General features: G+C 39.3%; 1 protein-coding gene across 3 annotated transcripts; it reads left to right on the plus strand.

Annotated features, from left to right (window-relative positions):
• Positions 1-504: 504 nt before the first annotated feature.
• Positions 505-8671, plus strand: rbm5 (RNA binding motif protein 5). Of its 3 annotated transcripts, none has more exons than XM_062403505.1 (25): positions 505-644; positions 880-925; positions 1651-1831; positions 1934-2092; positions 2227-2296; positions 2701-2774; positions 3416-3499; positions 3743-3803; positions 4153-4218; positions 4305-4465; positions 4618-4715; positions 4859-4946; positions 5039-5101; positions 5287-5353; positions 5589-5689; positions 5789-5906; positions 6269-6360; positions 6475-6639; positions 6776-6916; positions 7012-7125; positions 7247-7429; positions 7531-7605; positions 7712-7812; positions 7940-8069; positions 8157-8671. In XM_062403505.1, the coding sequence occupies exons 2-25, from the start codon at positions 909-911 to the stop codon at positions 8280-8282; spliced, it is 2535 nt and encodes an 844-aa protein (XP_062259489.1). In that variant the 5' UTR covers positions 505-644; positions 880-908; the 3' UTR covers positions 8283-8671. The 3 variants fall into 3 exon arrangements, with proteins under 3 accessions (XP_062259489.1, XP_062259508.1, XP_062259499.1); XM_062403524.1 differs by having other exon boundaries at positions 7015-7125; XM_062403515.1 differs by having other exon boundaries at positions 5042-5101.
• The last annotated feature ends 4751 nt before the right edge of the window (positions 8672-13422 follow it).

Here is a 13422-nt window from a genome sequence, read left to right on the forward strand (position 1 = left end):
TAGAATTCCAGTTTTCACATCATTTGAAATAGATGTAAGTGTATAGTATAAGCAGGTTACATTAATATACCCATTGGCAATTTTATCATTTTGTTGATTAAACATCTGTATTTGTCGAATGAAATTCAGGCAACCATTTAAAGGTAGCACATGAATAAGTTAAACCCCATAGTTAAAACAAAAAATGACATGTAATGTACTGAATTACACGAATCCCAGTACAACCATGGCAAGATACATGACGATGTGCACAGTAAAATGGCGGATTGTGGATTTATTTGCCCTCAGTTTGGAATGTCAGGACCATCTAGTAATCGAGTAACATGATGTCGTTCTGTAACGGTGGCAGACAGCAGTAATAATATGTGAACCAAAAAAGCCATCTTTGTATAATGTATCCTAATATTACTGGTAATGTCTACATTAAATGCAAAATTTCACTTCCTGCCCGCGAGACAAACTCGGGATAGAAAATTTCCCACGATGCACCGGGTTATGCAGCAATGCATGTTGGGACGAAGAAGGGTCTGTTTTAGTGTTGTCGAAAGTCCTTGAGCGTGAGATGAATTCCACTATCCCTAAATCTTCCAGTATCGTTTTGAAACATTCAAATTGAACAACAACACTGTGAACAACCGACACCGGTGAGTGACTGCGCGTTCACTTCAGAAACAGACACATTTTGCCGCTTATCGTTTGCGCCATGGTTTTGGCGTCTTTTTGCCGAGGTTAGACCGTGTCCATGTTTGTACAACTGGCCCGTCGTGCGCATTATAACTAGATGGTTCGACTTTCAGGGGTTTGTATTGTGTGTTTGAGGTTGTAACTGTTAAAACATGATATTTGTATGATTGTAAACGGCACTATTTATTTCCAAAGGTCGTGTGATAGCTGAAGCTGAGTGGAAAATGGGAGCCGATAAAAGGTGAGTAGCTGCTCCAGCGCCTGTCGCCATGCTAGGTGTGGTTAGCCACAATAACAGCTCCACTACCCGTCTTGCGATTGATACAAAATGTCTGTATTCTTAATAATCGGAAACCAATTAAGGTCCAGTTAAATTTTGTATTACAGGAATGGTTAAACGGCGAATATGCTAATCATGTAGGATCCTACAGAAAATATAATTTAATTTCCAACCTGTTACTAATGATTGCAGTTATCCTTCTTGTCGATGATTTTACGTTTTCTGATAAAGTAAATTGAATCCATCACATTCAAAGAAGTGCTGACGCCTGATGGGACATTTCTTATGATAGTGGCCACCTCTATCTTGGAAGCACATTTCCAGACATTAGTATCATATTTGAAAAGTTGAAATACTAAAAGTTACAATAAAACTGTAAATCAGTGACTTCTTTGGAGCTCAGTCAGAAGAATCAATATCGTCTGACTTTGCCATCTTGTATGAATTCTGGAAATATTTTGGTGACAGTTAACAAGCAGTAAAAATGTCTAAGATGCCTTTTATCCCCTTATGCATTACAAAAACCAGTTAATACAAATATTTGAGACAGGTTTATTTATGTGCAATGTTAATCAAGTTTGGTGCAGTTGAGCTTGACGACGTAGTAGTATTTTCTTTGATCACTTAAAAAAAAATACAATGTTGGGCTGATGTTTTACTTTTCCATTTTATGCTGTCCCTAATAGGATTGGTCGGACAGAACGTAGCGGTAGATATGGCAATGACCCGCCCCGCGATGAATCCGAATGGCGCGATAGAAGAGAGAGGGATCCCGAGCGTGATCACAACATGCGCCGCTGGGGGGAAGAGAGACGGAATGATCGTTATGAGGGTGCAGACCGTCGACCATCGAGAGACAGTCCAGAGGTAGTTATTTTAATATGTCCTGACTATAAAATCTACCAATGATGTTTTGTTCTTTGAGGACATTATTATGTAACTGATGCATTGATTTGATTTGTTTTAAAGCAAAGAGACCGTAAACGACGCAACAGTGATAGATCAGAAGATGGTTATCACTCAGATGGGGACTACCCAGAGCAGGATTACAGAAGGGAGCCTGGGGATGAGAGGAAGAGCAAGACAATCATGCTCTGGGGTCTGTCTCCTCATGTCACTGAGGATGATGTAAGTGTTAACTCGTTTTGTGCCTAATTTTGTTGTATGTGTGCAAACAATTCACTCTGTTAGCTGCCAGATGACATTGTAAATGGGACAGGATCAGTATAAAAACGTGAAAGTCCAATCTTTGTGTTATTTAGATTCGTTTTGCCATTGACCAGCTGGAGGGACCCCAGCCAGTGGATGTCAGGCTGATGAAGAAAAAAACAGGTGAGAACCAGATGTAGAAGACGGACCCCAACCTCCCTCCCCCAGTCTTTGACCATAGGGCCAAGCTGCTTCTATTCAGACCCATTTTCCTATAGCAACTAAGAGAATTTGATCAAATTACGTAACAGACTTTTCATTTCAGTTAATTGCGGATCTTTTCCCAGGTAAGTAACAGAAGCAATGATAGTTGTGAAAAAGTCAGTTGGTAGACACACACTTTGATGAGTGTCTTTCAAATAGTGATATTCAACAGGATTTCTTGCTATGGTAAAACTCCTAAGGAGTGGCCCTTTGTGTACAAAAAGGGCCCTGGGTTCTGAAGCAGTTTGTGGAAGACTTTGAATAATATTCCCATGGACTCTTAACTAACACGCCTCCCGTCTATATTTGAATGCTGTCTCTAGGTATAAGCCGTGGTTTCGCCTTCGTGGACTTTTATCACTTGCAAGATGCTACCCGATGGATGGAGACCAATCAGGTTGCTTCCCAATCGCCAAGTCTAGTTTTAATCTTGGGGATCTTGAAAAATAACCCAAAAAGCAACCAAAGTGTATAAAATAAGTAGTGTGGAAACTATTGATCTTTTTGAGAAAAAATGGATTGTTTGATACAGAGAAAAAAAATGTGTATACTAATATAGAAGGTTAAACAAAATACATTTTTTTAAGAATATTGACTAGTTAATATAATTTCAGTAGCATCAGAGTTGCAGATTTTACTCAGATTGAGGTCATCTCCTTAAGGAATTTGCATTTAAGATAAAGAGCACCATTTCCTTGCTGATAGAGCCCTCTCAGTAGATGTTTTTGATTTTTTTTTTTTTTTTTTAGCAAAGTCACTCTCTTCCTTTACATTTCTGTGGGAAGCCTATACATGCCATACACGTCTGTTAGGGTCACATTGTACACTCTGCTCCAGCTTAGTCTGGGCACACGGGTCCCAAACACCTAAAGAACCCTCTATACACCATGCTCACATATACATCATGTGGCTGTCTTTAACACAAGCCTATCTGATGGGGTCCCTCTTCCCCTTCTCTCCCTTCCGACACTTTTTGCTCTTTTGATGAGATGAATTCTCACCACGAGCACTTGGTTGATATTTGTCCTCCTCTTTCAGAAACGTCTGACCATCCAAGGCAAAAGTGTGGACATGCACTACAGTCATCCCAGGAACAAGTATGAAGACTGGCTCTGCAACACTGTAAGTCTTTAGTTTCACGGTCACATCCTCCTAACAACATTGCTACAAACCACTACACAAACACTATTAGGTCTTTAAATTACAATTGTTAGTTGTGTCAGCTTACTTTTTTGGTTACACTTACATTTGGATGAGCGGTAAGTATGGTATGCTGCACCAATATAGACTGGCTGCTCTCTGAGGCAGCACTGTGAAGGGCTTTAGTAGGTGTATAATAAAAATGATGTGAACGGTTACTTGCAGTGTGGCCTGTACAATTTCCGGAGGAGGCTGAAGTGCTTCAGGTGTGGAGCAGCCAAAGCTGGTAAGTAGTTAATCATAAAGAGGCCACTGACGGGCTGAGGCCGCAGTGCCGGGATGCAACGCAAAGCTTGTGTTCTTGGAGTTGCAAAGGCCTAGCAAACCAAGGGATTGTTTAGTGTTGAAATTGTCAGATGTAGGCAAAGTGCATAGATTGGGAAAGAAGCATGCATTTTTCCTTTCTACATGACAGTAACACAAAATGGGGGGAAAAACTCATAATATGGAATTGATGAGTTACTGTAAACATTTTAGTTTTCACTTATCACTTTATATCTCATATCCAATTCTTTAATTCCACTGCTCTGAAGTTGATGTTAATGCACCTCTTATTTCTGTCGTTCTCTCAACAGAAAGTGAAAACAGCGGTAATACCGGAGTCTCTGAAACTCAATCCAGTGGCGATTTCTATGGCGACAGTAAGAGATAGCTATTTAACATATGTTATGTTGCACTTTCTGTTAGAAGTAAATTGTTGTTAAATATACACTTTTGTTCTGTACAGCTATCATCCTGAGAAATATTTCTGCCATCACAACTGTGGAAGCCATCATGACGGCCATTGCACCATATGCTAATCTTTCATCGAACAATATTCGCCTCATCAAGGACAAGCAGACGGGCCAGAACAGAGGCTTTGCCTTTGTACAACTTTCCTCTCCACTGGTAAAGTGTTCTTTATAAGTGACCATTGTCACAATGTACTCTTACATTTTCAATTTTCTTCTGTAACAACTGACCAATTTGCAGTGGTTTCCAAACTTACCACCACATTAATCTCCATGTAACTTACAATTTGCTATCACGTCTTTTCGCAGGAGGCTTCTCAACTGCTAACCATCTTACAGGGACTGCAGCCTACTTTAAAACTGGATGGAAAAACAATTGGGGTTGATTATGCCAAGAGTGCTAGAAAGTGAGTATACCAATAGTTTTATGTAAAAAGATCTTTCATCTGTTATTGAAATAGCTTGTTTTATATTAGAATAAAGGGAGAGATTAATTCACACAAAACATTTGTTTTTAGTTTTCTGACACTATTTTTAATTTCTGTCTTAGGGATCTTTTACTACCTGATGGGAATCGTGTCAGTGCCTTTTCTGTGGCCAGCACCGCCATCGCTGCAGCCCAGTGGTCCTCAAGCCAGGTAGACCTGAGTTTTCAGCCTCGGGTCTGGTACAGTCATCTCCTAGTGTTAATGTCATAGAATCATAATGCTCAATTTATTTTCTGCCACAGCAGAGCCAAGAGGGGATGTCTGAGTACAGCTACTTGCAAGAAGGCTACACTCCAATGTCACAGGTTAGTAGAAGAAAAAAGATTGAACTTGTTTGAGTAGATAATTTGTTCTTTATTGGTGCATATATTAAAATGAACATTATAGCACTGATAAGTAATGAGACACAAGGTTGTACCTGTACTAATTAAATAGACACCTCTATTGCTTGAAAACGAATAATTGTATTTCAAATATCTTTTTGTAATAGGAGTACCAGACGTATTACCAGCAAGCAGCAGGAGCCAGCACCTCACAGGGAAATGGAATTCTAGGAGGTATGAAATGCACAGTTAGTATATAGTAGGGTATAGTCCTCTTGTGCTTTTATTGGGGACACATAACTCAGATTACCAGTGTTTGAACTTCTAACTCTGTTATAGTAAAGTAGATAAATCTCAAGCACCGAATCCTGTCTGCTGGAATTTATATGATATGATTGTTTTTTTTCTCTGGACACTGATTTTAGGCATTTGAAAAATGATTCACACGAGCTTTGCATTTCTCATTTAGCTGCGCCAAGTGTGAAGATGCTTCCGAATGCAGCTGGAGTAGTGATCTCACAGGGTGCACAAGTCTACCAACAACACATGATCCCACACCCTGCTGTTCAGGTAACGTCCACATGTTTGTGAATTGTGTATTTACACTATAGTACAGTTTTTAAAATGCATAGTGTAACAGTCTTAAAATAACAAAATGCTTCATTGCAGGGATTGACACTTGCTCAGCAACTAGAGGGCAAACACCATACAGGACATTTCTCAGGCTTTGAAGCTGCAGCGCCTGGAGCCAGTACAATAACTAGACAGACAGCTGAAGGCAGCACTGGTATGAGGAACACTTAAAACCTGTGCGGTTTCACTGGGATCAGTGTCATGATGATAATTGATGTGCTCAATCATTCCAAGGTCATATATATATATATATATATATATATATAAAACACGCTTATTACTTAAAACTATAACCTGACCTATATGGAGTTTTAGGGGCCGATATTTGGGACTAAGAAATTGACAAAACCGATTGGCCAGTGTGTGTGTGTGTGTGTGTGTATATATATATATATATATATATATTATATTTTTTAATTTGCCAACTGATAAATGGGGAAGACTCTACTTAACTTGTGGTGTAACTCAGAAGAAGTTTTCTGTCTTGCTAATGATATTATGTTGTATAATTCACAGCTGCCCCTGATACATCCACCTATCAGTATGACGAGTCCTCTGGCTACTATTATGATCCTCAGACTGGCCTCTACTATGACCCAAACACACATGTAAGTAGTGATTAACCGCTATGTGGGACTGTGGGACTTTGTTTACTGTCATAATGGTGACAGTTTGTCAGGAATTCATCTTGATTATTTACGTATTTGTTTGCATCCTTCCAGTATTACTACAACTCTCAGACCCAGCAGTATCTGTACTGGGACAGTGAGAAGCAGACGTACTTACCTGCCCCTACTGACACAAATGCTGGACCAAATGACAATGCAGCAGGAGGCAAAGAAGGCAAAGACAAAAAGGAAAAGCCCAAAAGCAAGACTGCTCAGCAGGTATTATCATAAACCCACCTCAGGACATTGTTCCTTCTACTGCTTCTGCTCTGTAGCATTTCCTGAGTAGTTGAGTAGCGTATTTTAATTTCTTTAGGGTATAAATTCCTGTTCTTAATCTGCCTAATTATTTCAGATTGCTAAAGACATGGAGCGGTGGGCTAAAAGTCTCAACAAGCAGAAAGACAACTTCAGGGGCAGCTATAATCCCACTAGTCAAGAAGAGAGGAAGGAAGCCGCAGCTGCTGATGCTGGCTTCACACTGTTTGAAAAGAAGGTAATCCACTAGATTGTTATGTATGAAGACGGTCAGAGTGCAAATGTATGCCTCAGGCCCAATGCAAATGTATTGATTGTATGTATTTTTTTTAGCAGGCGGGAGGTCTAGAAAGGCTCATGCCAGAAGTGCTACGGGGCGCTGAGGAAGAGTCACCAACCAGCTCAGCCCAATCTGCCCAGTCTGCCCAATCTGCCCACTCTTCCAAGGTGAGACTCTTAGTCATTCCAAAGCCTCTAGTTCTAGTTTCATTGGAAACCTTCTGTTAATTCCATGTTATATCTGTTAACGATATTTATACTTACCTTTGTTAATCTATGATATGGTCAGTGTGGCCTTGTGGCAGCCTACAGTGGAGACAGCGATCCAGAGGAGGGCGGAGCAGAGGCTGATAGTGACGGAGTCAATGACAAGCTGACAGATTGGTCCAAGTTAGCCTGCCTGCTCTGTAGGAGACAGTTTCCTAATAAAGAGAGTCTAACTCGTCATCAGCAACTCTCTGACCTCCACAAGGTAACACCATGCATTTCCTCGTCAGACCTGAAATGGGAGAAACAAGTGTCAAGTCAGGAAAACCACGAGATACTCATCTTTTTTTAACTTGTTCTTTCTAGAAAAACTTGGAGGTTCACCACAGATCTAAAATGACGGAAGCGGAGCTGGAAGAGCTGGAGAGGAAAGAGTCTGAGGTTTGTCTCCATATGGATTCATCCAGCTTTTAGAGAGCAACTTTGTTCTTCTTTCCAAGTGAAAACAATCCGTGATTCACAATGTTCTTATTATTTTTGTGAATAGCTGAAGTACAGAGACCGAGCAGCTGAGAGGAGAGAAAAATATGGCATTCCAGAACCACCGGCACCCAAAAAGAAGAAATTTAGCCAGCCGGCACCAGTCATGTAAGCAACTTTATAATTGTTTTAAGTACTAATACTTATTTTAAAGTTTTCAGTCCTTGGAGGGCTCAAGTTGTAATCCTTTTTATGTTTATATTGAAATAAACTAAACTCCCTTTCTCCTGTGCAGTAACTATGAGCAGCCCACGAAGGACGGTCTCAACAGTGACAACATTGGGAACAAAATGCTGCAGGCCATGGGCTGGCAGGAGGGAAGGGGACTTGGTCGCAACCAACAGGGCATCACTGCGCCAATTGAGGTATTCACAACAATGACCTGGTTGTGCCTGTAGTGTACCCAGTACCCATCATCCCCAAGTACTGAAGTTTTTTGTTTCCCTTCTCAGGCACAGTTGAGAACGAAAGGAGCCGGGCTCGGCACCAAAGGCACCAACTACACCCTCTCTGCTTCTGACACTTATAAAGACGCAGTCCGCAAAGCCATGTTTGCTCGTTTCACTGAGTTGGAATGAGTTGTTTTTCCCAAACTTTTCATATCGCCATGGCCTGCAGATGATTTGCCTATTCCTGAACTTGAGCTCCACCATTTCTGCATTAACAAGGACAACACAAATGGCACAGAAGCTGAAGAGATGATCTCCTTGAATGATTTAACTCCTTATATGATCATGCCTCTTAATGTCAAGATCCAAGCAATAGAAACTCTCTAATTTAGACATATCGAGAAAGTGAATCACATAATTTATAAGTTGTATATATGCACAGTAAGTTCACATCCCTAGATTAGAGTTTTTTTTGCATTTCCTCTGTTAAGGCCTTTTTTCTCTCAGCATGTTAAAGAAATTGTACAGTTTATACAAAATCTTCTGTTTGTAAATAAAATAAATTCCATAAGAGATTACCTTCTGGTGTGGATTATATTTATATCATACACTATATGAATTATAAAAAAGCTGTTCTCAATGATTGCATATGTTACTTTATAGATGCGCCAGAAAATGTGGACCCTCAGTTGATAAAATGCTCATTTTGAAAATGCAAAGGGGATATTATAGGTACTTTCACTCTGTGAGGGATTTGTATTAATTAAATACCCTGAAGGTTAAAACCTGTGTTTCTAAGTGGAAAAAGATTGAGCAAAAGACTTCGAAAGGTAACGATCTCCTCAAACAAAAGATACAGAAGAGCAACACAAACCACCTGTTGAAAATTAGTGTGCTATAATAACACCATCGGTTTTTCTATCACTTGTAACACTACTAAAGTACATAAGATTAAAAAAAAGAGAACAGATGATGGTGAATAAGATACATATCATTACCGCACATTGAAATAAAACTGACAGCAGCTCTGCAAAGGTGGGTTTTGAAAGGTATGATAGTTTAGTTGTCACATTTTTTGGGAGAAAAGACTCAAGAGGGAGGGGGGGTATATGTAAAAGGCTCTTTGGCCTCAGGACTGTTTAAATACGGAGTCTTAGTTAGTAAAAGATCACTGTTATTTCAGATTGAAACTGCAACCTTAAACTATATTCAGAGTCCATGTTTAAACACACATGCTTCTCTAGTGTATCTGTTGTTTTGAAGAGATCATTGCCCCCTGGGTTCAAGGACCTTTATCTCTTTGTTCATGAAGAGGAAGAAGAGGATTTGAAGCATCCTGTAAATGGAGAACGAAGGCTGTTATTTATGAGATACTCTGTTTCCATTGTCAGACTATGAAGTCAACACTTGTCTTGAAGTCTTGGCCTGTGAGTTATGTAATAAATGATAAATAATATTGTTTCTTGATTCAAAGAGGTGGTTAGTTTGCATGTCTCTGTGCTGGAAGTCCTTATATAAACACAATGAAACATAATACAGTCCCATGGGTTCAGTTCATGGACTTGAAGGTCGTCTGATGTTTCCACTTCTCAGGGAGGAATGTTCTGAACTGCACGTCCACCTCTTGTTACATTGATATAGTGCAGCAATACACCTTGATTCCTGTGGTCATAGATTGGATATCCGCTGTTTTATAACCCCATGCTTTCTCTGAAATATCAAAAAATATCACATCCATCTGCAGCTTGAGTAAGATGAGCTGGATCCCACTCTTTATGAATGGGCTTACATAACTCTTCATAATAAAATTATGAAAGTGATCATTAACTTGACAATGTTCTGTTCAGCGGATTTGGACCAATGTGTGCATAGGATCAGTATCCAGCTTGCAGTCGTCAGGATAATCACTATTTTAAACTTTTTAAACTTTGTGTCCACTAACTGTATCACACATTTTGTTAAGTTAATATAATATTTAGATTTTGTTCATTTGTAGCAGGGGCTGTACTTACAATGATTTGAAGTTAATTCGTTTGAAATTTCAGACTTAAGAGCTGTTAAAAAGGAACTGTTTAAACTTTGAATGAAGAGTTGAGTGAATGAATTGCCTGGAGTTTACTCAACTCATTATATTAAATTATTGACACCAGTGTTGTGCAAGTTCACACCTCTCATGAACTAGTTCAAAATTCAGTTCATACAAGTAGACATGAATAGTTAACGTTCATAGTTCACCATTTAAATTCTGAACAAGTTAATAGTTCAGTTCTTTTCATAGTTTTAAGGTGGAAACTGAGAATGAAAGACTTGTTAAAGAAAACCTTATCCATCACTACCCCTTGCCTTTACTGTTGGAATATTTATCACAGTGTGTAAAAATCCCTCAGATAATAATAAGGTGCACCGGATCTCGGATGTAGTTGCTGAGTCTGCGTCTCTACTTTCTCTTGCCATCTGTATATGAGCCCGAGAGCTGTTGTGTCGCAGGTGTGGCCTGCCCCTTTAAGGAAAGTTTGTAGTGTGTGACGTAGTGCACCTGGGTATTGTGGGAAAATACGCTAAAAGCATGTTTATAAGGAGAAGTGACCGACCACCTAGAAGGGATGCGAGTGTTGTACCTGCTGTATATCCGAGAAATGAAGTGGCCTCATTCCAAGTAAACAAACATCTCCTCCTCCTTCTTCACGTAGCGGTCCAGCCGGCTGGTTACGGCTAGACAGCGAGCCAAGATAACCAGTGACAGGGGCGGCTCCTGGTACAGGCGACATAGGAGACGTGACACATGCAATGTAAAACAAGACATTAACGTCACACCATCATCCTCTAACCCCGGGACGCACCGGAGGTAGAAGCGCTGCGAAAAGTGGTCCGCCTCCTTTCCTAGGCCATGTTAAATACTTGGGCTGTTCTTCCCGGCAGCGTAGTGCCGGGAAGAACCAGGAAGCACCGCGACCACACACACAGGCACATTATCTCCTGTGGGGGGTTGGGTGGCGGCTGCAGGCTTGCGTAGGTCAGTCACCTTTGAAGACCAGCATCATTTACCCCTGAACCAGCGCAGAGAAATAATGATGATGAAATGTAATATAAATTAAAATATAAAATTAAATATAAAAAATGTAATCAAATGAAATATACATTTTTTTAAATTATATGAAATGGGGAAAAAAAAAATACTGCGCACATTCTGCGCAATGCGTTTTTTCAGAGAAGATTCCAGATTCATTCACTATACAGCTCAACAGAGCATCGATATGGTGAAAGCATTCGATTTAGACAGCGTCTTTTCTGAGGAGAAAGTATTGAAATGTCCTGAGGGTCAGTGAACAGGTAGGGGTGTGGCACTTGACAGTTCTAGGCCAATAGCTGTAGGGTTTTGTGGGATGCCAGGCTCTCATTGGCTGATGAGTTGGCGTATCAAGGGTGAATGAGGAAGGGGAGTGAAGAATACAGTGGTGGATGATCTATGCATGGATCTAACATGCATAGAAAGCACAATCAGCCATATTGATGATATTGACTTGAAATTCCTAAAATGACTTTTCGTTCCTTTAGCTGGGTATATTTCATGTCAAGGGTATTGTACATGTTGCATGCAATGTAATGATAACATGGTGTACTGGCCCAGAATACACACTGAGTTCATTGTCAAGCTTGAACGTGGGTGTGTGCAATGTATGATTCATATCTTCAGCCTACTGTTTTTGTAACACAGCAGGTAAAGTCTGGACGAAACCTTGACCCACCACGTTTCTATGAAAGCAGAGGAAGAGAAAGAGAATCACATGGAGGTGACACACTGTTCAACAGAAATCCCAGATATGTTGGTTTTTATTGATATATGTAAAAATCCAAACAGCAAAGAACCATCTTGGGGGGGGGGGGGGGGCACAAACACAGCTCCAAATGTTGCTGTGTGTCAACGGCCCTGATGGTCTAACATGCATTTTTATCTGTGTACCATGGCCTGTTCAGTTAACCAGTCTTTACACCCAATTTGTATTAGTAGCCTATACTAGTCTTACAAACATAACAATTTAGTTTATTTTATATTACTGTTCAAATGATTTTACCTTCAGCGTCAGATCTTTAATTTTGTCTCAGTCCGTCCTGCAGACTCAAAGAGCATCAAGGTCACAGAAAGAGTGCTCTGTTTTGTGCAAGAGACGAGCACCATGTGAACAATTTAACTATTTAACTTGTTGAACCCATATCCTAAAACTTCATTAATGCAACATGGCCTCTAGAGGCCGCTAGAAGGGCTGCATAATTACTTTGGATCCAATTCTACATAATGGCTTTTTTTTAGTGTAATATTACTTTATATTGAACCCAGCACGTTCACTGTGACATTATAAGTTTCATCATCATAGCAAGATCCAGTCTAAGCTGCTAATCTTATTGCTCCACAGTGTTTTATTGTTTCAATACTTTAGTTCATAATCAAATTTTTACTGATGTATTTTGTGTTTCATGCCTCTGTGTTTTGTGTATAAGATTTGATGACCCGAAGGCAACTTTCCATATTGCTACAATGGCAGTTAAGTATTTCTATATTTTATCCTAATTCACAGCACAGTTATTTATTAGTGATATTTCAGTTGCAAATATCCTAAACTTAAACCTCTACAATGTTACAACTAACGTTATAATAAATGTGGGAAAAGTAGCCAAAAAGTTATAGAAAATAAGTCCTCAAAGAGGAAAAGACAAGAAACAGAAAAGAAGATCAAGTGAAATAAGTTTAAGCTTGCTTTGGAACTCTACAATTAAAATCAATCAGTAGTTTCATTTATTGCATGGTATTTGCCTGTGAAAAAAATTATTACACTTTTGTCAACATAACAATTATTTGTTTGTGATATTTCAGCTTTTCATCCTAAACTCAAATTTACACAATGCCATAAAAAAAAATTTGAACCAATATAGATTTATTGCTACACATTTCCTATAAAGAAAAGAAAAGAGAGAAATTTGTCACATCTGAAAGTTCAACTTCACATTTAAAAGCAATTAGTGACTTTAATTCATTGCATGGTTAGGCCACATGACCTCCTCACCCCTGAGTTAATGTTTACTAATGTCTACTTAAATGCCCACAACCCCTCAGGAACAGGCACGTGCACAGTCATTTTGTGGGGTAGTTCTCAAACCAAAAATAAGGGCACCCATCGCCAAAATTGTTTATGAAATTAAAAATAATGATAATACATAAATAAAAAACAGTAGGATATTTTCAACTTATATATTTATTTTGTTAACAAACTAACTCGAATTATCAATTTGAATAAATAAATGAATTACAGACAAAAACAGACAAAACAAGGCC

Source organism: Platichthys flesus, chromosome 2, assembly GCF_949316205.1.
Source record: "Platichthys flesus chromosome 2, fPlaFle2.1, whole genome shotgun sequence".
In the NCBI taxonomy this organism is placed as follows: domain Eukaryota; kingdom Metazoa; phylum Chordata; class Actinopteri; order Pleuronectiformes; family Pleuronectidae; genus Platichthys; species Platichthys flesus.